We start from the raw sequence: 22,484 nt of genomic DNA on the forward strand, positions 1-22,484 counted from the left end.
ATACGTATAGCATACCTCGTACTGCAGCCACTAGGTGGTGGTAGTGTATTATTTAAATTGTTTCATCTAGTCTTGAGATTTTCTCCTAGTTTATCCTTTCTTTCTCTTACGCAAAGAAACTGGCCAAATTTTTATCAGTTAATACAAAAGCATTATGCAAGTACTGAGTATTATTCTTTTTACGTCAAAGATAATAGCAAGATACAAAAAAACACTGTTACTTGGAAGAGATAGCTAAAAATGCCCTGTAGCTTGATGAATGTGAGAATCGGTGATAACATTTTTGACATTCTCAATGAAACTAACAAAATTCTTTAAAGCCACGAGTGGGTCAGTACTCTGTCAAACTTTGGCTCTATACATGGTGTGACTGATTTTGTATTTTGTTTGTTTTCAGATTTTCGCGCAAAACAATATGTACTAGCTTTAACTAATTTTGAACTGATAGATTAGACAGCGGGCTGTTCGTCAGTAGCACTGACCAACAACTTTTTGATACTCTATGCTGATTAAATAGTGAGGTTTAATGGTTATCTTTATAATACATCCACAGAACCAAAGTGCTGAGGGCAGTTTTATCTTAGTAATGAATTGCAAACATGTCCACCCTTTTTGCCGCGGAAACATTAATATTCATTGGTCATGTTCCTATAACCTCAAGTTAGCATAGAAAACATAACAAAACTAAATAACGAGCAATATCGAATACAGTTTATAATACGTAGTTTATTACCAAAATACACTAAAGTTGATAAAATAAATACAATGTTAACTTTATGTCTCCTCAACAGGCAGTTGCTGTCCTTTCTACAAAGTCTCATCATGAATACTCTGCCTAAACAATCTATCGAAGGAAAACGTTTGATTGGTTTTAACCAAAGTAACTCTTGATAGTATTACTGCAACGTGTTCTAAAGCTGGGCGGTTTTTTTTTAGATTATTTGGTAAAAATAGTGTGTAATTCAGTCTGCTTATGGTTAAAATTAATTTATTTGTGTTAATAACGTCTTATACAGGCTGCATTACTCGCAATCTTAACATCACAAACATCATTTCAACAGAAATTCCAAACTAATGCACCATATCTCAAAAATAAACTTAGTCAATCGCTTATTTACGTAAGTTCTTCATTAACTACTTGCTAAAAAACACACTGACTGTTTGTTTGTCTTTTTTAATTTCGCGCAAAGCTACTCGAGGGTTATCTGCGCTAGCCGTCCCTAATTTAGCAGTGTAAGACTAGAGGGAAGGCAGCTAGTCGTCACCACCCACCGCCAACTCTTGGGCTACTCTTTTACCAACGAATAGTGGGATTGACCGTCACATTATAACGCCCCCACGACTGAAAGGGCGGGCATGTTTGATGTGAGGAGGATTCGAACCCGCGACCCTCGGATTACGAGTCGAATGCCTTAACACGCTTGGCTATGCCGGGCTCACACTGACAGATTAACTAACACGATCATTGATAAACAGATTCTCTAATTGTTAGTGTAAATCTTACTGATTCTGTTGGAATCATCATACAATTTAAATTACCCACTCTGTTATTTTCTTATTGCACTACCTTTCTAAAATACCATGGGAAGTTAGGGAGTCCATAATAGCTTTAACTGTTATTAAACTTTAGACTTAACAAAATCATTTCATCATGGAAAAAATTCCCTCCAGTGAAAAAAAAATCAAATATTAAAAATGTTTTGTTTGTTTTGTGTTTGAATTTCGCTCAAAGCTACACAAGGGGTATCTGCGCTAGCCGTCCCTAACTTAGCAGTGTAAGACTAGAGAGTAGGCAGATAATCATCACCACCCACCGCCAGCTCTTGGGCTACTCTTTTACCAACGAATAGTGGTATTGACTATCACAGTATAACGCCCCCACAAGCTGAAAGAGCGGACTAATTTGTTTGCCGCGGGCCCAGCGGGTTAAGGCGTCCGACTCGTAATCTGAGGGTCGCGGGTTCTAATCCCCGCCGCACCAAACATGCTTTCCCTTTCAGCCGTAGGGGCGTTATAATGTAACGTTCAATCCCAGTGTTATTTGGTAAAAGAGTAGCTCAAGAGTTGGCGGTGATGACTAGTTGCCTTCTGTCTAGTCTTACACTGCTGAATTAGGGACGGCTAGCGCAGACAGCCCTCGTGTAGCTTTGCACAAAATTTAAAGAAACAGTGGTTAGGTGCGACGGGGTTTCGAACCCATGCCCCTCAAATCACGCGTCGAACGCCTTAATCCAACAGGCCATGACGGGGTTGATGTTAAAAATACAGCTCATAATAGCATGGTTTACAACCCTAATATTTCAATAACTTCTCGTAGTAACACAATGACATTGTTTGTTTTGAAAATTATATTGTGCAGTCACAGATATTATAAAGCAATTTGTGGTGTGCAAAATTAATTTATTGAGCATTATACACGTACATTAAAACATGTTTAATAAGAATCACATTTCGTTGATTTAAAAAGCACTTCACAGAGAGTTAATCGTGTTTATTTAAGAAAATTAGAAATATGAAACACATTAAGAAAACTACGTTTTTAAAAATATTTATTAACATCTCAGGAACGAAATGTTGTTGTAAAGTATTTTTCAGTTGGTATATTATTCTAGATTATTTGACAAATATAATGCTAAGTGTAATCTATCAAACGATAACGAATTTGTTTATTTCTTTTATAACGTTTGCTATTGGTTATGGTCACTTTGATACATGTTTTAAGCAAAGTATACTAACAACGTTTGGACAAAAATTACAAGACGAGTGGTATGCTTGACTTAAAGATAAACTTACTCGTAAAATTTCCTTGCTAATCGATCATCATTTAACTTAATAACCACAATAATCCTCATTGCAAAAATTAAACTGAATCACTTACTAAATATTTTCCCAAACTCTCACTGAATATTTCATTAACTGATTACTCGTATTTATAATGTTCTCTCGATTTTCCAAATTCCACCAAATTTCCAGATTATTATATCATTATTAGTATCAGCTCTTGGGCCAGATAGTACTTCCATATGGGTTTTAAGGGTGGATTGGATATGTGAGCCACTTGCTACTATTTCTTTATGTAAGTCCTTGAATATTGGACAACTGGCAAAGGATTGGGAAGGTGGCTAGCGTAGGGAGATGATAAAAATTGTTCCAGTAATTATCCATCTATTATTCTTAAATCAGTTGTGGTAAAAGTTTGGAAAAGAGATAAAATTAATTTCAAAGTATTTTAACAAAGGTTAGAATTCATTTGGATAGTCAACATGATTTCACTAAGAGAAAAATCTTTCCTTACAAATTTTTTGACATTCTTTGAAAAGGTGTAGAGGAGGGCAAGGGTATAGATTTGGTATATCTGGATTTTCAGAAAAGATTTGACAAGGTTTTACAAAGAGGCTTGTAAAAATATTGCACTATTTGTGTGAGGGGTAAGTTAGCTAATGGATAGAAGAGCAGCTCTGTGAAAGAAAACAGAGAGTTGTTATAAATGGAGTTTAGTCAAACTGAATTAATGTTACATGTGGGGTATCTCAGAGCTCAGCCTTAGGACCTATTCTCTTTTCTTATTTGTATCAATGACATAGATGAAGAAATGAGCAATGAATTAATTACATTTGTTGATCATATTAAGGTCTTGGTTGTTGCTGGCTGTGAAAAGGATGCTACTATTTTGCAAAAGTGTTTAGATCATTGAGTGAGTTCGACGAATAAATAACAGATGTATTTTAATTATAACAAATACAAGATAATGCATATGAGTTGTCACGATTTGAATAAAAGTATAATTTATATAGAAATAGTTTTAATAATGTTAAAAAATAGATCTTTGTATAATAGCTGATCAGCTGTCCAAGCAGTGTGCTGTTACTAATCGTAAGGCAAATAGGATTTTAGGTTCTATATACAGAAATATTGAATGCAAGTCTAAATAGATTATAATTTCATTGTATAAATCACTGGTTAGGCCACATTTGAAGTATCGTATTTATCGTACCTTACCTTAATAAGTTTTTTCTTTTTAATTTGCCCAAAGCTACACAAGGGATATCGGCGCTAGCCGTCCATAACTTTAGTTTATGTTAGAGAGCGAGACATTCTTGTTCACTGGATAAACGAATAGATCCTTCGTTGTCCATAAACATTAAGTTATGTTAAAATCTTTAAAAAATGTAAAACACAGCTTACAACAATATAACACGCAATACGTAGAGAACATTTTTTCCTATGTTTATTTTTTCAATGACTTGTGTAATTTCGACATAAATAAATATATTCTTAAAATATAATAATTCGAAGAAGACTACACACATTTATACTACTACTACTGGCCAGGTGGTTAAGGCACTTGAATCGTAATCCGAGGGTAACGGGTTCGAATTCCCGTCACACTAAACATGCTCGCCATTTCAGCCGTGGAGGTGTTATAATGTCACGGTCAATTACACTATTCGTTGGTAAAAGAGTAACCCAGAGTTGGCGGTTGGTGGTGATGACTAACTGCCTTTCCTCTAGTCTTACACCGCAAAAGTAAGGACGGCTAGCGTAGATAGCCCTCGAGTAGCTATCGAGTAGAAATTCAAAATCAAACAAAAACAAATCTTGTATAGCTTTGCGCGAATTACAAAAACAAAAAACAACCTACTGTTAATATTACAATAATAAACTAATAAACACTAGAGGGCTGTGGTAACTATAATGGCGCCAGTGAGTTCTTTGATGTAGTGTATTATAAAAATACCCTGAGGGCTGAGTCTGTTGATACTCTCGTATTTAAAAACAATTTGAGTGAGTAATAATAATTGTTTTGATAACACTTTACTGGAATTTTATTGAATCTGTTTTTCAGTAGGGAACTTTAACATGAGGTGTAAATAACTTTATAAGCCTAAGACTAACAGTCTTATTTAGTCACTATTACTTATTGGTACTATTATTATTGAGTATTACTAGTAGAATTGTCTAATAGTAATACTCATAATTATTGTTTTACCGAAGTGCATGATTATGTCTCCGCTCAATTTGTAAAGCTACAATAACCTGGAATTTAAATTCTGGACAGAACAATGAAGCGTCACTGTCATTGTATCAGGACAATATTATGAATGTTCGTGATGACAAGAAATGTATCACAAGACGGCTGGTCTGGGTATTAACACATTTATTAAAATAAAGCAAAGAACAATATTTCGATCTTATTAAGTCATCTTCAGGTTAACATCTACTTCATTTGTGTAAATGTGTTAAAACCCATACCAGCTGCCGTTAGATACAATATTATAAATATTGCCCAGTTTGCCCCTGTAGAAGAAAGGCCCATCTTTTGAAAACACTCGGGTTATAGGGTTTTTATTCCATTTCTATCAAAACTTCTTAATCCTACATGTTTTTCTAACGTTATGAATATGTAAGATATGAGACACATTTTGGATAAGTGAATTATAAATTATAAAATAATTGCTTTAATTGTCATTAAGAGAGATTATTTTTACAGTATTATTGTTACTTATGCATAAAATATATGAGTATATTGTCATTAAGAGATGTTATTTTCACAGTATCATTTTTATTTATATATAAAAATATTTGAATGTATTTATACTTCTATGTCCACCTGTTACTATGAAATTACTAAGAACAACTTTTGTAGAATAAATTCTATTATTTCTAGATGTATGATAGTGATAGTGATGGCATAGTATCTCTATATCAAATGATGATATGCATATTTTTATATTATACATGAGACATTACTGCAATGGATCATTTTTTTTCTACATTAAAAATAATTTAAATGTTAATACTAAAGTTATAAAAAGAATATTTATTTGAACTTTTACATGTAAAACAAAATTTAAGGTTAAAAATGCTTGGTATGAACATTTTCAATAATACATCTCAACTTCAAAGTACCTGTATCCAATAATACAATCTTGGAACAACACATGAAATTCTAGTTTAATAATATAACCTTGACTTAAGAAGTTAGGAAAAATAACAAAAAATGACATAGAAAATTGATCATAAAATTTAGTTTGTTAATCAGACTACTTAGAAACTGCTTTGTTGTAACAACACTTTAGATTGAGTTTCAAGTGATATCCTCTTTGTTTTCTGCATTCTTGAGCATCTGGCTTTGCAGTCTTTATATATCTTTTAGTTGTTACAGGATAAGATTATGCTTCAACACTGTACAGTGATTAGCTATTGACAAAATATATGATCAACATATTTACATGCTAACTTACATATGTATATGTACAATAATTACTGTAACATAAACTTCAGTGACTCATAATGTCAGTTATTTTGTCTAACTGTAAAAATAGTATTACTGTATTAACTATAACAAAATATGAACCTGCTTTATATATAAACAAACTGAAGGGGAAATTCATTTAAATGATATAGGAAAAGTATGTGAATGTAACCATAATAATAATGAATGAAAATGAGAGAATACTACTTCATATTATTACACATTTACATCTTACTGTGCAATTTAGTATTTGAAAGAAATAGCTGTAAATGAGTAACAAATAATAATGAAGTGTTATATTTCAGTATATTTAGTAGCTGTAAAATATATTTCTGGTACAATATCTTAACTCCATTCACTAATAGTTTTTTCAACATGTACTGCTTTCTATAAATACAAATGTTTACTTGTTACTAGTCTTGATACACCTACTCTCATGTGTATCCATGTGAAATGTGCATTCTGTCATGTAAATGATATATAGCAACCCTTCATCATCAGAATTGTCACACATCTCCTATCATTACTAGTGCCATCTCATCCATGCAGTCTGAAATCATTTCTCAGTTAAATGACTTGCTGTTAAAGGCATATTGTTGTTTGTGCCTTCAGAGGTGTCTAAGTAAGCTTTATCTGCTCTGAAAGTAATGGCTTTGGCTCACAGGGAGCTTTGAAAACATAGTTTATTTGTTGTTGGGTTCTTTTAGGTAGGATTCCCTTTTGACTCAGATTCATGTGTCTCTTTTCTCTTTCCATAATATGCACTTAATGCTTTTTCTCTGCTAGGAGGTTTATGAGGCATTCCCAACTTTAAAATCTGGGATTGAGTCAACTCAGTCGCATACCTCCCTTTCCTCCTTGGTCTCCTGTATATACTAAATTTTTTACATGGTGGAATGATATTGTTAGGTCTACAGCTTCATGAGAGTTGAAGCTTTTGTGGAATCTCTAAGATTCCATAGTAATTTAGAAAGGTAGTACAATATAAAAGTAATAGACTGAGTCATTTAAATTATTTTATGACTTCACTATAATAAATGAGTTTTACACTTGTAATTAGCAAGTCTATTTGTCAGTGATCATGTTAGTTAGTCAGTCAGTATGTTTTTAAATGATTAATTAGTGAATAATTTATATATGTGATTGATTATATTTATTTCTGAGATATGGCTCATGAGTTTGGAATTTCTGTTAAAATATTATTTGTGATGTTAAGTTTATCAGTGAATGTAGCCTGTATAAAATGGTATTAAAACAAATAATTTTCTTATTTTATGGGATTTTGCTTTTTTTTTCCTTGCAATTTTGTGCTCCATGATGTCTCTGAGGGGGTGAGTGCTCCTTTTTTCTTCATTTTCTTTGCAGGTATGTTTGTCACTTAGTTGGACTATTCTTAGTAGCATGTGTTGTCTAATCAAATATATTTATTGTTAAATATTTATTGTAAGAACATTGTCATACATGTGCCCACCTTTGAGATGGGGTGGTCCATAAGATTGCTTGTAGGCATGCTTTGCTGTATTTTGCTTCATAAAGAAAGATCTTGGGCCCGTAAACTCTCGGACTAACATGAGTAAAGCATACTGGGATTATTGCCCATCTCCAGTTATCTGTGTATTGTACATCACAAGATCTTCCTGCTTTTTAGAATAAGGTATTACATTTACCCATTGCACTGTCTCTGGTGCAGCATTTCTATGAACTCTATAGTGTGCTGTTTCTCCTCTTCTTCAAATGATATATGGAAGCTCTTGCCATTTACCAGTATCTAGCTACTGGGAAATAATTCAAGTACTGTACAAGCTGGTAATATACTAAAGCAATGTTTCATATTGATAATGACATACAGTGTGAATGAAATACAAGAGAAAAACTTGTAACACATTCTATTTTGGATGTGATGGTAAAAGTAATTAGTGTTTTTCAAAAGAAATTACTGAAAGTTAAATGTAATTTAAAAACAACAGAAAATCAAAATAGTTGTGTCACCTGTAATTGAATGATAAATTATATTTTATCATACTTTACTTTTGTAAGTAAAAAAATTGTACATTTTGCACTTGTGCCATTTATTATTGATATGACTTTTTGAAGCAAAGATGTGACTGATTTAGAATTTACTTAGCTTATGTTTTTTCCACAAATGAACAGCTGTCAGAAATTTGTTTGCCTTTTAACTTGAGTTGTTCAATTTTTTTATATCATGCAAGTTCTAAACCTAAAACATGAATTTACATTATGTTGCTACTTTGTAGTAATTCTTTTTTCAACATATGGAATTTTTCATAGAATTAAATTAACTATGACTCCTTTCACAGTCAAATATCCATGTATGAAATGAACCTTGATCATCAATCCATTCATCGTTTAGAAGGTATTCAGGAAGAAGTTGGTGGACTAGTAATTAAAAAATCAAAATCACAAGCAGGTGAAAATGTTGTGTTTAAACCACCATATCCTAAAAAGTCTCTTCTTGGTCTGGATGTCCTGGCAGCTCAAAAGAGAAAAGAAAAAGAAATGAATGAATTGGAGGAAATAAAACACTCAAAAGTCTCATCATATCAGAATGACTGGGATGAAGATGAAGATGTTGAAGAGGAGGATGACAAACATTCTAAAAAAAAAACTCACATAAGGTAAGGCATTGACTAAAATATGCTTGTACTCAATTTGAAATAATAAATTAATTGAGAACCTAATTTTGAAAGTTGAAAAAATACATCAACAAGAAATTTATTTTGGAAAAAAGGAGCATGGGTAAAGTGATAGGAACCATTTCTACTAGTGTGTTACTGAAGGATATTTTAATTGTTATGTCTTGAGAAGTTTCTCAGTAGTGAAACTGCTACATAAAAATAATTAGCAAGAAAACCGTAAGTGTTGTAATAAATTCCACCGTGTATTCTGGTTTGTTATATATGTATTTTATGTAGTAGTTTGGTCAGTTGTTTTCACTGAGTGTTGTAGAATGAAAGTGTAAATTCCTCAGGATGGTTCAGTGTGTGGATTCCAACAGTAGTGAACAATATAAAAACATGACAGTAGTTAAAGATTTAATGGTTATTACTGTTGTTTTAGGAAAGGATTTTCTTATTTAATTAGTTTGTTAGATATTGTGTTTCATGGTGGCTTCATGTTTGTTGATGAATATATCCCACTTGCTGTGTACTTTGAATTCCAATACAGTACTTACTTTAGCTGTTTTCATCCAATGATGCCCTACCTTCCACATCCTAACTTTTTTTTACACAAGCTACAAGCCTCCTCCTCTCCCCTATAACGCACATCACTCCCTCTATATGTCTCTACCAACTATCACTTCTTGTTTACACGTTTGTGCTTGGATGTGCTCCTTTGTTTGTTTCAAGTTTCTCATTCAGCTTTAGTATACTTGCAAATTGGTTTATTTAAATTACTTTTCAGTTATTCAGACTGTTTCTTCACTTTAATTTAATTCCAGTTTATTACTGTTGCATTATTATTTATAATTTTGATTTTTTGGTTGACTCTTCTTGATTATGAATTCTGAAGAGTTTGTGTTATCATTTTGGTGGGCACACACCTGCAACTTGCACTATGTCACAGACCTCAGGTGCGGGCAACCTGATGAGAAACTTACCAGTGTTTATTCACAGGGAGATTAAACATTAATTGGATCAACCTCTATCTCTACCCATTTCCTTTCGAACATGCTGCACCTGTTTAGGCTGACAAGGTCTTGGATCACCTATTTTCACCTCCTGATTTTGGTGTGCTTTCCTTTACTTCTCCTAATGGTTCAGATATGCCTACAACAGTTTTGTTTTTTTTAATTTTGTTTCTCAGATATGTGATGTTTTATGCCTTGTCACTATTTCCTATGAATTGCCCACTTCCTTACTACATGATCAATATTCATATCTCTATTTAGTTTTCTCTGATCCCCAGATATTTGGGTGCATTCTGAGCACTTTAATTTAAATGACAGATTTAGCTTGCCTCACTCCCTACAAGTTTTGGATCAGTTTGCTCTTGCATATCATTGTGCAGACTGTTTTTTACCAGCAATAGTCAGTTTCTGTTTTACCTGCGTATGGGGCAGTCCTCAAATCTCCTGTAACTTTCCCCAATGTTGGTTTTTTGTCATTTTAAACACAGACTTTGTACATATGATTTCTTTGTTGTTGAGACCTTCTAGGTTGTGATGCAACTTTAATTCACATCCATTTACCAACACAACATCTTCTGGATTTATGTATTGTCACATTTTTGTGGCATTACATATTTGGCATGATCCCTGAGTCTTTAGAGTCGCGAGTTGCATCAGTACAATAACAATCTACTCATTTTTCATTCTTGCTGCATGTTTATCTCAGAGCTTAATATGACACCTGTGACAGTTTTCCATCCCTCACCTTTCCAACCCTTACCTGTCCCTTGTTTTTAGGGTACCTCCTCTCATAATTTTTTTTTATGTTGCATATAATGTTGCCACCAGTATTAGCGATTAACAATTGGGATCTGGTCTGTTTGGAGCTTAACTTGCTGATTTTCTTCATCAAGGATCACTGGGTTCTTCATGTTTTATCAGAAGTATTCATAATTTCATTTCTTTCCCCACCTCCCATGTCACCTGTACCCATATCCTTCCCTCCATTTCAAGATCCAGTGATCTACCAATGTTTGTTGGAGGTGATTCAGGACCTGCTATCTCAGCAGGGTTATAAAACCTATCATACTTACTTCACTGAAGGTTTATTCATGATTCTTTGTTATTTCTAACAAAACAGGAGACTTGAGACTTGGCATTGATTTGTCCCACTTCAATCAATTTGTTCAACTCCCTCAATTTCTTATGGAATAATTTATGCTGTGGATGTTTGCTATGTTCTTATGGATGATGCCACCAGTGTTTATCTACATATCCCTATCTCCACACAGTCCCATTTGTATCTTTAATCAATCCATTACAAGGTGGTTTACTATTTTTGTACCCTACTCTTCAGACTTGTCTTTCCTGTCAGGTGGTCAGAATTTTTTCTCACTATCTTCATGTTGTGGGATGGTGAATTCACCATTATATGGATGAGTATCTTTTTCTGGCTTATTCCAAATTGGAGTTTGCCAGCCTTTCTCGTCCACTTCATCATGTGGCTGCTCAGGTGGGCTGGTTAATCAAAATGGAGAAGTTCTTCCTGTATCTTACTCAATATCTTGTTCATTGAGGTGCAGTTTTCAACAGTCTTCTCTGTTGGGCCCACCTTTTTCCAAAATTACTTCATTCCATAAAATTGTTTGTTTACTATGTCCTTTCAACTCCCTCACTTTCTGCTCATGAGGTTCTTTCACTTTTAGGAATATGATCTTCAGTGACATCACTGGTTCCCCTCACTTATACACATGTGATCCCTTAGTATACTCATCAGAATCAATGCAACCTCACTTGGGATCCCTTGACACCTCCCATTACCCTTCCTTATAACTTGATGGATGATCTGCTTTGGTGGTTGGACAAGACCCATACAGTGGTGGCCGTTCCACTTCCTTCTACTCGTCAGGATTTCCAGCTGTTCCCAGAAACACCCCTTCAGGGCTGGAGTATATGTATGTGCATGGGCCAACCACCAGAAGGTTTGGGGTTGTTGATCTGTCAAAGAGCAGTCTTTGAATATCAAAGCCCTTGAGCTTCTTGTGGTCAGTTGGGTTTCCTCATGCCAAACATTGTCTGGTGTTTTATTTGATTCATTTCAAAAATTTTCTGGTGATAACACATATCCATCACCAAGGGGGTCTCTGTTTTTGTACATTGAATCTCTTATATTTGGCATGCATGTACCATCATTGTCTCACTGTGTGTCATGTTCCAGGTGCTTTCCATCTCATGGGGAATTGTCTCTCCCACTCTGACAAGATTTATCCAGCAAAGTTGTCTTTCAATCCTTGTATTCTGGTGGCTTTGTAATCTGTTTGGTTTTACACATGTAGATGCATTTCTAAAAGGCCTTAATCACAGATTAACCTTCTTTGGTCCCCTTTATCTCATCCTTGATTTCAGGCTATTGATTCAGTCAGCCAAGATTGATCCTACAAATTCCATTGTGTTTATCCTCTGATCAGATTACTTCATCAGATGGCCTCTTTTTTTTTCATACCACTCCCTGTTGAGTCATTCTGATTGCTTCCTATTGGCCAGCTCAACTGTGATTTTTGTGATTAAACCAACTGTTCCTTTTTCCTCCAGTACTCATTCCCTACTTCGTCACCCTTGGTCATTTGTTCTACATCTCACCAATCATATTGTTCATCTTCACTCCTGGCTTTTATCCAGCCCTTGGCATGAAGATAGGGTTTCTCCTGTCCAGCAGCATTCTTTTTGACTCTTTCCATAAACCTTTTCTCTGTGGAGGCATATCAGTGCAACTGAGAGTTCCACTGTTGATCTGCTTCTCGAGGATTTGACTCTGACCATCCTACTGTGATTCATGTGGCTAATTTTCTCACATGGCTTTTTGATTGGGGATTCTCGATGTCAACTTATTGGGTTGCCTTATCCCATACTTTTCCTTTTTTTTTTTATACTATCAAGTATTTGCTTACCCTGCCCTTACTATATTCATTCGTTCATACCTTCCAGACTTGTTGTTTCCCTTAAATAGCCTAGTCTTCTTGACTGGAATATTAATATCATCCTTCATTCCCTGATTTTACTTCTTTTTGAATCTATTTTCTCAAGTACTGTTTTTTGCCATTCCCTTAAAACATATTTCCTTTTTCTCCTAGCCAGTAAACGGAAGGTCTGGTGTGTTTGCTATTGACATCTCATGTACCCTTGATATTCATACCAATCTTCTCTTTTATCTAGATCAGGAGTGATCCAGAGGATAAAGAGGGAGTTCTTTACAAAGACAGTGATGGTTACAGAGGATAACTTCTCCTTTTTGCATATTTTTGTTTCTTCTTTTTTTTCTCTCTGCTCAATACAGATAGACCTTTGTGTCCCAACACTTTATCCTGTCAATCTTTCTCTGTTTGTGATCTCTGCCCTTCTACCCACATCAATTTGGTTTGATGTTTGATTAAATTGACTTATTCCTCCTTCTCTTCTTCCCACTGGAATTTGTTCTGGGTGTCTTCTCATCAGATTTAACATCTTATCTTCTCCCTCACATCTCATCTTTCTTGGCCACTGGAGGATATCCTATAGTCAGGCATTTAGATTACACCAAATACATTCACTTCCTGTTTTTTACACCTTATCATGGTTACTTCTTCATCAGTTTTTCATTTTTCATCTGTAGCCATTATTTGAGCTTTAGTGCAATTTTGACTAGGTAAGTCTATATTTTTTTGCAGTTTTTTGTTTTGTTTTTCATTTCAGAAGCCTTTGCTTCATTTATTTTTTACATGGATCCCAATGTATGGGGAGTGGTGCTTGACCAGGTATTCTTGAATTAGAAATCTGCACTGTACCAGCCATGTTGACTCATGATTAAATTACCGTGGCTTTGTGATGCGCACTGTTGTGATGGGGTGTACTATAAGATCACTTGTAGATGAATAATCTTGCAATGTAATTGTTTCATAAACTTGACTGTTCCAGATCATGCCACCCATGGATTGCATGGGTAAAGCAAAAAAATGGGATAGCTCCCACCCCTTCTATGCTTTATACATAATAAACTGGTATGTTCTGCTTTTCAAAATAAGATTTTGTGGTTACCCATTGCACTGTCTCAGGTTGTGACTTTCCTCTAGACTCTTCACTGAATTCAAACCCCCTCTATCCCTTCTTCTAGTGGAGTATGGGAACTCTTATCACTTTTCAGCTCTAAGCTGATGGTGATTATGGAGGTACCCTCATGAATGGGTTCCACACAAAGTTGGCTATAATCAGTGCAGAGTAGGACTGTGATGTTATGTGGGTGTAGATAATGTGATATCCTTCAGTATATGTTATACAATGAGAAAGGAGTTAGATGTCAAATTGCAATTCACCACTTTGTGTGGGAGGCCTCTTCCTACCCATGTGGGGATGTTAGTACCCTGTAGCTGAGTTTTGGATTTAGATAAGACCAATCAACATAAGTCCTCATACACATTTGCAGTTGTCTATTTTCCTCTCTCAATCATACTCCTTCTGTATTGTGGATCATAGTAGAGAAAAGGAAGATTGTTCTAGTTCTGTCCTTTTCTGCTATCCTTTGTTGTATCTTCTGGATGGTTCCAGTCAATTTTGTTGTTGGGAGATTTGATTTCTATTATCCAGAGATCATTTTAATACCAAATGTCATGTCTCTGGATCAGTTGGTTAAAGATATCATGTGTCATGCTCAGGAGTTGATATAGCTCTGGATTCCCTACAGTTTCTTGAACTTGAGATGTTTGTTCCCAGTAACATAGATTTTGTATTTAGTTGGCTTATAAAGTATGGTTTGTTATGCCCTAGCCTCTCTACACCTAACAGCTCATCCATTGATCCACCCACTTTTATACTATATGAGATTGAAGTACCCATATAATTCATGTTTGGGATCAATATATTGCCACAGTTCTCTCACATTTAAATGTGCTTCTCTCTTTTTCCACCCTTATTTTATACACATTTCATAGATGGGTGAAGAGTATACCTTGTTAAGAAGTGGTGTGGTTCCCCTCATCACATCTTTGGTTTGACTCTCTAATTTCCAGGGGTATTCTTTGGACCCTTTCAGGGGCTATTTCTATTATTCTGCTCTGATCCTGCCTCCTATTGAGTGTAAGATTCTAACTACTCTTCTAAGTAGAAGTTATAATTTCCCTTTACTAAAAAGGTGTTTCTTATAGGCACATACCACCTCTCATACATTCCACCCTTCTTCCACACTTTCCTCTGGTGGTTACATCTTCTGCCAACCTTCGAAGCGATGGTTTGGTAAAGGCATATAGAGGGAGTCGTGTCATGTGAGCATACCACTTTCCTATTGGTGGAGAAGTTATGCATAATGATTTACACAAGACACATGCTGGAATCATTCGATTTTAGTAACGGGGGAGCAGAAGGATTGTGGTATGCATAAAGAAGTTTTCATATAGAGGGCAACACTGGATGAGAATAGGTAATCTTGTGAGAGGAGGTAAGTGCCTATTTAAAATACATTTTCAGAAAGTGTTTGATAAGGATTGATTTGTAAGTTGGATCCATATGGGATTGTTGTTAGTGGAAATGTTAAGTGAGTAAAATACTGACTTAGTGGTAATAGACATTTTTTTCAACCAGAATATGTCCATCTTGTTTTAAAACTTCTTTTATTTATTGTTGTTTTTTTTTAATTTTGATAGCTATATGAAGAGTTTATGAACCAAAACATAGAAATAAGTTTTAACATTGAAAATTGTAAAGTTGTGTGCATAGTGAAAAATGATTTGTGAGTATTTTGCAAGAAAATAATAATTTAGTTGTGATTTTTGATAAAATTGTAAAGCTGAGTGATTATCTGTGATGGAAAGGGCAGTTTATTGATTCAGTTTATAGGACTATAAAAAAAACATTTTTCATAATTTTTAATAGAGCCTGGTGAAGCCTGAATTGGAGGACTGTATGCAAATTTGGTTTAAGTCATTTAAGCTAAGAGGAGGCCCAGCATGGCCAAGTGTGTTAAGGCATTCGACTCGTAATCCAAGGGTCGCGGGTTTGAATCCCAGTCGCACCAAACATGATTGCCCTTTCAGTTGTGGGGGCGTTATAATGTAACTGTCAATCCCACTATTCGTTGGTAAAAGAGTAGCCCAAGAGTTGGCAGTGGGTGGTGATGACTAGCTGCCTTCCCTCTAGTCTTACACTGCTAAATTAGGGACAGCTAGCACAGATAGCCCTCGAGTAGCTTTGTGCGAAATTCGAAACAAACAAACAAACAAGCTAAGAGGAGTGACATAGAATACTAGATTTGTCTTAACTGAGCTTTAATAAAAATGAAAATGAGGGTTTTCATACTGTTTTTTAAAATTCTGGAAACCAACCAGTCTGTTTTTTGGTTGTTGGAATTACAAAATGAAAAGGTGTAGTATATTAGATTTGATATTTTGGAAACTTAAATGTAGACTGTGTTTTGGGTAAAGTTATAAGTTTGTGGAATGGATTGCCTGATAATGTTGTTTGTGCATTGGGTTGACAATTTTTTGTAGTTTTTATTGGATATGAATATACTCATTAGATTGGCATATTACACACTGCCCCAGAGAAAAAAACTACATATTTTAGTAGGGCTTCTAATAAATCAAATTTTATTGTGAAGTATGTCAACAATTGTATGTGTATTTTTAATCTTTTACCTCCACATACACAAATTATATTTAATTACACAAAATTATGTAAGTGAAAAGTTTTATGTTGGATTTAAAAATGAAGAGAGAGATAACCTTAACTGTGTGGTGGACTTCCATCACTTTTCTTTTAAATTATGATCTTGTTGTCATGTGTTGTCTTTCTTATTTATTGTGTGTGTGTGTGTGTATTTCATATTAGATAGGTATATGTCTGTGAACGAAAAAGGGTTTTATTGTTTATTTTTTGTTAACCCTTCTTAGAACTGTTTTAAATTTCACTCATTCCTTTGTAATATATAAATTTGAAAATTAATATGATGGCATAAAATTTTAAAATGTGTACTCCATAATTAGTCTGTAAACATGCACATTTTTTATTCATATAGAAGTGATAAATTTCATGTACTGTTTTTAATAGGCACTATCGAGGATCACGAGTAGAGACGCCATCTTATACAGGTGGTGTCAGCTATGAATTTAAGGAACGACTGTATGAGCGACAAGACAGAGATCGGGAACGTGGAGTGTATGCTTCTAGTTATAAATCCAAAGACAAGGAGAAAAAAAAGGACAGGGATAATAGAAGAAGTAATGACAAAAGTAAATGCTCTATACAAAATAATTCTGTAGAAATTTGAACTTGTAGCATGGTTTAAAACTAAGAATATTTGTTATTTTACTGTTTAAGCAGTTTTGATTGTATTCAGTAGTAAACACAATGCTCATATGATATATAATTGCCTTACGAAAATATTTTAAGAGGTAAGTAAATACATCCAAGTAGGTTAAAGCATGAATGTCTTTGGCTGTAATAACAATACCAGTCATAATTCTTTGTATGTATAGATGTAATAAGATAGGCTACTTATAATTGATTATCCCTGCTACATAAATGTTAAATAATAAAAGATATGCATTTTTAGGTTCTCGTCGAAGTGAAAGAAGTAGGAATAGAAGTAGGGATTCAGAACGGCATTCAGAATATTCAAGCAGACGTTCCCACAAAGACTGGGAAGACACACCACGGCAAAGAGAGGAACCTTTAACTCCACAAATCAGGCCAAAAGGTAATGGGCTTTTTTATAAATATTTTAAACAGATGAGTTGTATATAAATAAAAGAAGGTAATCAACAACTTCATGCTTAGTAATCAGTTAAAAGGATATATTACAGTAGTGTTCATAGTAATACAAAAATTTGAGTCTTGAATTCAAATTTGTATTTACTGAATACATAAAGACAGGAAAAGGATGTAATAATAAAGTAAGATTTGCCTTTAACTGTTTGTGCTGGGAAGGTATCACTGTGTGACATAACTGTTTGTGCTGGGAAGGTATCACTGTGTGACATAACTGTTTGTGCTGGGAAGGTATCACTGTGTGACATAACTGTTTGTGCTGGGAAGGTATCACTGTGTGACATAACTGTTTGTGCTGGGAAGGTATCACTGTGACATAACTGTTTGTGCTGGGAAGGTATCACTGTGTGACATAACTGTTTGTGCTGGGAAGGTATCACAGTGTGACATAACTGTTTGTACTGGGAAGGTATCAATGTGTGACACACTGGTGATTCCTTCAAGGCAAGGGTTCACCATTAATAATTTCAACTATGGGTGTGAGATTCAAATTTGCACTTTACTTACAGACACAAGTTATGACTTGAGATATGCTTAGTAATGTGTAATAATAACAGTGTTGTCCAGCTTAACATACAGAATGTGATAAATCATGTGGGTTTAAGTAAAATATTTAAGCATTCACTATTTTATAATGAAAATTAAAAAATAGTTAATCAAGTTAAAGATATTTATCTATTATGTATCTCAGACATTATGAAATACTGTTGGCATGGGTTTCCTTGCACATGAATGAGGAAACAATTTTTTTGTTTTTTATGGCTACATATGCCTTTAAAGTTCATAATAATACTGGGGATATTTTTGTTGTATTAGTGCTAAACCATTTAACACTTGCTTTTTTAGGTTTATTTTAGAATAAATATTACTGGAAATAAAAATTCAAGATAATATACTGTTACTTATATTCTTAGTTTGCAATTTTGTTCCAAAAATTTTGTTTTACATAGACTTGAAAAACAAATTTTTTACTTGATATAAGCCAAACCTGGCTGCTCTGTATTTACTTTTTATTCAAGTTTGTGGGCCTGATATGGTCAGGTGGATAGGGTGCTTGACTGGTAATTTGTGGGCTCAAATTTGCATCTCACCAAACATTCTCACACTTTCAGCTATGGAGGTGTATAATATGACAGTCAATCTTACAATTTATTGATTAAAGAGTAGTCTAAGAGTTGACAGTAGATGGTGCTGATTAGCTACTTTCTTTCTAGTCTTTCACTACTATATTAGGAACAGCTAGTACAGATAGCCCTTGTGTAGCTTTCCATGAAATTCAAAATAAATTAATTAATTTTTTTTAAAAATGTAAGTATTAAGCATTAAAAAATATTTTGGTGAAAACTAGTTCTGCAACTTATGTGAATTGAGCATGATAGATTGTTATTCAGAATTATTAAATAAAGTTGTGTTTATCAAAATCAGTTGACCTTTTTTCTATGGGAAGGTTAAAGTGTACATGTCATGACTTTTAAAGTACTTTATTATCAGCATGTAAGAATAAACATGGTATCAAAAAATAGTAAGTAAGTCAATCTTTAATACTATATAAATTATATCCTGCCCATCCTACAAGTTTTTTTTTCATCACCCTGTGATATGCTGAGTTAAACATAAATGAATCACCATAATATAGATGTTACTGAGGCATAGTTCAATTTTCATAGCTTTCAGTCTTCTGTGTTTAGGACCATAAACTTTGAAGTCAAACCCACTTGCCATGTGCACCTATCATATTGTCTCTCTCATTTATTGCTAATAATTCTCGCTGAAATTTGCTATTACATTGTTTATAATCAATGGAGTAGATAGATTTAATTTACTGAATGATGCATAATGCAGTTGTGATTTTTTTAGTATGTCACTTCTGCCTTAATAAGAAATCCATTTAAATTATAATACTTATAAGACATTCTTTGCTTTGTGTGTGGTATTATATTGTCTTGTTAAATGCGTACTTGAAGTAAATAAAAAATATCTAATGTACTAGTACCACCATTGCAAAAATAAAGTAGGCCTAAGTTTCATTAGCAGAATGGCAGTAAAAAAAAAGCCAAATGTAAGTATTGAATTTCTTGTTTTATATCTTTATTTTTTATTTATTGTTATAAAAGTAAATAAAATATAAAAATTGGAAACAGATTAGGTAAGGTTACATTAGGTAAGATAGTGATAAAATTAGTAAAAAGTGCACATTAATGAACTTTGTATTGTCTAAAACTACAAATAAATAAATTTGTGACATAATTTGTCATAGGGTACATAATAAGTACTGCCTGATACATAGTTTAGGGTGACTTCATTTTAAAAGCTATTAGATTCAAGCCAAAAAGTTAAGGTGTTATGTGTATTCATGTTTGCATGATGAAAAGTATCTGTCTTGAATTGGAAAACTATTAATTTTGTGTTAACAAACAGTAGATACATATTCAAATGCAACTTCATAAAGACAGGTTGCAAATATTTTGACAAGCACATTGGAATGTTTGGATAAAGAAAAAGATAGTACGACAACTGTTGTAGTTGAACTAGTTTTAAAAAAATATTAAATCTTCATATAGATGGTTTGCTTTTGTTGTTGCTGTTATTTAAGGTATTGAAAATATTACTATTCAAATCAGCAGCAGACCAATAATGAACTTTGTTACCTTCTGATAATTATTGTATATGTTATGGTATTTGGTTACTGAGATGTTAAAGATAATCTTTTAGAACTTTAATAATCAGTTTCTTATGCAGATACAGCAGTTGAACTGCTATTTTAAATCATATGTAAGAATTATGAATAGATTACTCAGATTATGTGATGATAATGTCTAGCATCAGTTAAGGATTATTTTAGTTATTAAAAAGAATTGAACAAAATGATTCTGTAATTAAAGAGATTTTTTTTCCCTTTTTGTATCTACAGTATTCTTATTTGTTTATTGTATTAACTCTAATGAGTGAACTTAAAGTTGTATATCTTCAGTTTTATGAAACTTTTGTTCTACATACAAATCTTATAGACAGTAAAGTATAATAGAAGCTCTGCTTGTAGCTATGGATAATAATCCATGTTACCTGCTTGTATATTTTCTGTTATATTAATATGTTCTTTGAAGTGACTCTTTTCTATTCTTAAAACCTGTTTTTCATAGTACTTTACAGTGTTTAGTTCTACTCCTGTAAAACTGTTTCCATAGTAATAGGGCTAACAGAAATGAGTTTTGTATTGAATGAGTTATAAATTTATGACTGAAAAAAATTGCATCTTTATAAACACATTCTATCATTTATATTTTTATAACTTAAAAAGTTCACTGTTATGAATTGACAGTAATAACTGGTTATTTTAAGGTCTTGTCTGTTTAAGAAAAAAATTCAAATCTAAACACAAATCATTTTTTAAGATATGCCACTTATTACAAACATTCTCTGTAGATACTCCATCTAGATGTAATTGGGAAGAAGATGATGACAGTACTCTATCAAAACATTCATCATGGGATCTTCCGACCCCTTCCTCTCGCTCTGGTAGAAGTAACAAAAGTGAGCGTAGCATCCTTTCAGAAAGAAAGTAAGAACTTATTATATATTAGTATTATCTAAAGCAGTTTTGCATGCTGTTTATGGCTCTTGTGTTCTACATTGTATTTGTATAGTCTATGAACTAGAGTTCTTTATTTTTATTTAAAGTGGTAGTTGTTTCAGTTTAAGATCTGATCTCTCAGGATAAACCTCTGAAAACAGCCAGGGGAGTACAGAAATGAGAGTTTTTCTTTGTTCACCTACTGACATGGGAGAAGTAGAAGGTATTGTAAACTAATGCAACAGAAATTTCTCTTTTGTTAGGAATGACCAAAGAAGTTGGGTTAGCTTATGGTTAGTCTGTCTTGGGGGAAATCTTCATTCTCACTGATAGAGGGGAGACAGAAGATAGAGAAATTGATACAGATCTTGTCTGTTACTTTGTTAAGCAATGGTGGAGAATTGATTGAAGTGTCAATCTGCAGAACATTTGGTGAGTTGAATGAAAGGTGGTCACTGGAAGGCTCTTAAGGAAAGGGCAGAGTCATTGGAGGAAGTTTACTTGCAGAATGTTTTTGATGGTGGATTCAGGAGGTGGCTGGATCTGAGTAGTTTTTCTCCTTGTATAAGGCTTGGCCTGGGTTATCTGGCTGCCTGACATGGTAGCTGAGTCATGCATTTGTTCAATATCTATCTGAGTAGCTTGATCTATTACTCAGCTTTCTCTTGGTTTTGGGGTAGCTGGTTGTTAAGTTAAAGTGAAGTGAGTGGCAGTGGTGAAGTTATTTTTGTGTTATTTTCTAGTGACTTACATGGATTGAAATAATTTTACATGATGGAATAAAATTCATGAATAAGTATAAATTTTGTAGAATATGGAAAAGTATATAAATTAATATGTTGTTAACATGCAGTTTTTAATATATAGTTTAGCAGATTAAGTTCAAGCTTTTTCAAATGGATGGGTTATTTTTAACCCTTTATTCTTGTTAGTTATGTGTTTTCCACTTTTTTATACATTTATTCATCTCTGTTAGTGGATTTTTGGCTCTTTATTTTGTTTGTAATGTACATAAACCTTTAAATTTGCTATCATAACTTATCAATTTTTTAATTTAGGATCATCTAATCTCCTCTACCATGATGAGAATGAGAATTCAACTATAAAACTACAGATTTTATGCAAACTTATATTTGAGTTTTTATGCACTTCTTTTCAGTCTACTGTAAAACATAAAATATCACAATATTTTATTTTACACATTGAATATTTTTTTCTACAGATAAACAACTTGTTTT

At 33.6% G+C, this 22,484-nt stretch overlaps 1 protein-coding gene across 2 annotated transcripts in view; it reads left to right on the forward strand.

The window, feature by feature from the left end:
• Window positions 1–4,675: 4,675 nt before the first annotated feature.
• Prp16 (ATP-dependent RNA helicase l(1)G0007) overlaps window positions 4,676–22,484 on the forward strand; it is a 53,771-nt gene continuing 35,962 nt past the window's right edge. The window contains exons 1-5 of one of the 2 annotated variants that reach the window (XM_076501786.1): window positions 4,676–4,785; window positions 8,575–8,892; window positions 16,956–17,137; window positions 17,461–17,604; window positions 21,099–21,234. In XM_076501786.1, the coding sequence (XP_076357901.1) occupies window positions 8,585–8,892; window positions 16,956–17,137; window positions 17,461–17,604; window positions 21,099–21,234 (770 nt within the window). In that variant the 5' untranslated portion in view covers window positions 4,676–4,785; window positions 8,575–8,584. The remainder of the gene's footprint in view (window positions 4,786–8,574; window positions 8,893–16,955; window positions 17,138–17,460; window positions 17,605–21,098; window positions 21,235–22,484) is intronic. The other variant, XM_076501787.1, reaches the window with a different exon arrangement.

The sequence above is a fragment of the Tachypleus tridentatus genome, chromosome 5, assembly GCF_004210375.1.
Source record: "Tachypleus tridentatus isolate NWPU-2018 chromosome 5, ASM421037v1, whole genome shotgun sequence".
In the NCBI taxonomy this organism is placed as follows: Eukaryota; Metazoa; Arthropoda; class Merostomata; order Xiphosura; family Limulidae; genus Tachypleus; species Tachypleus tridentatus.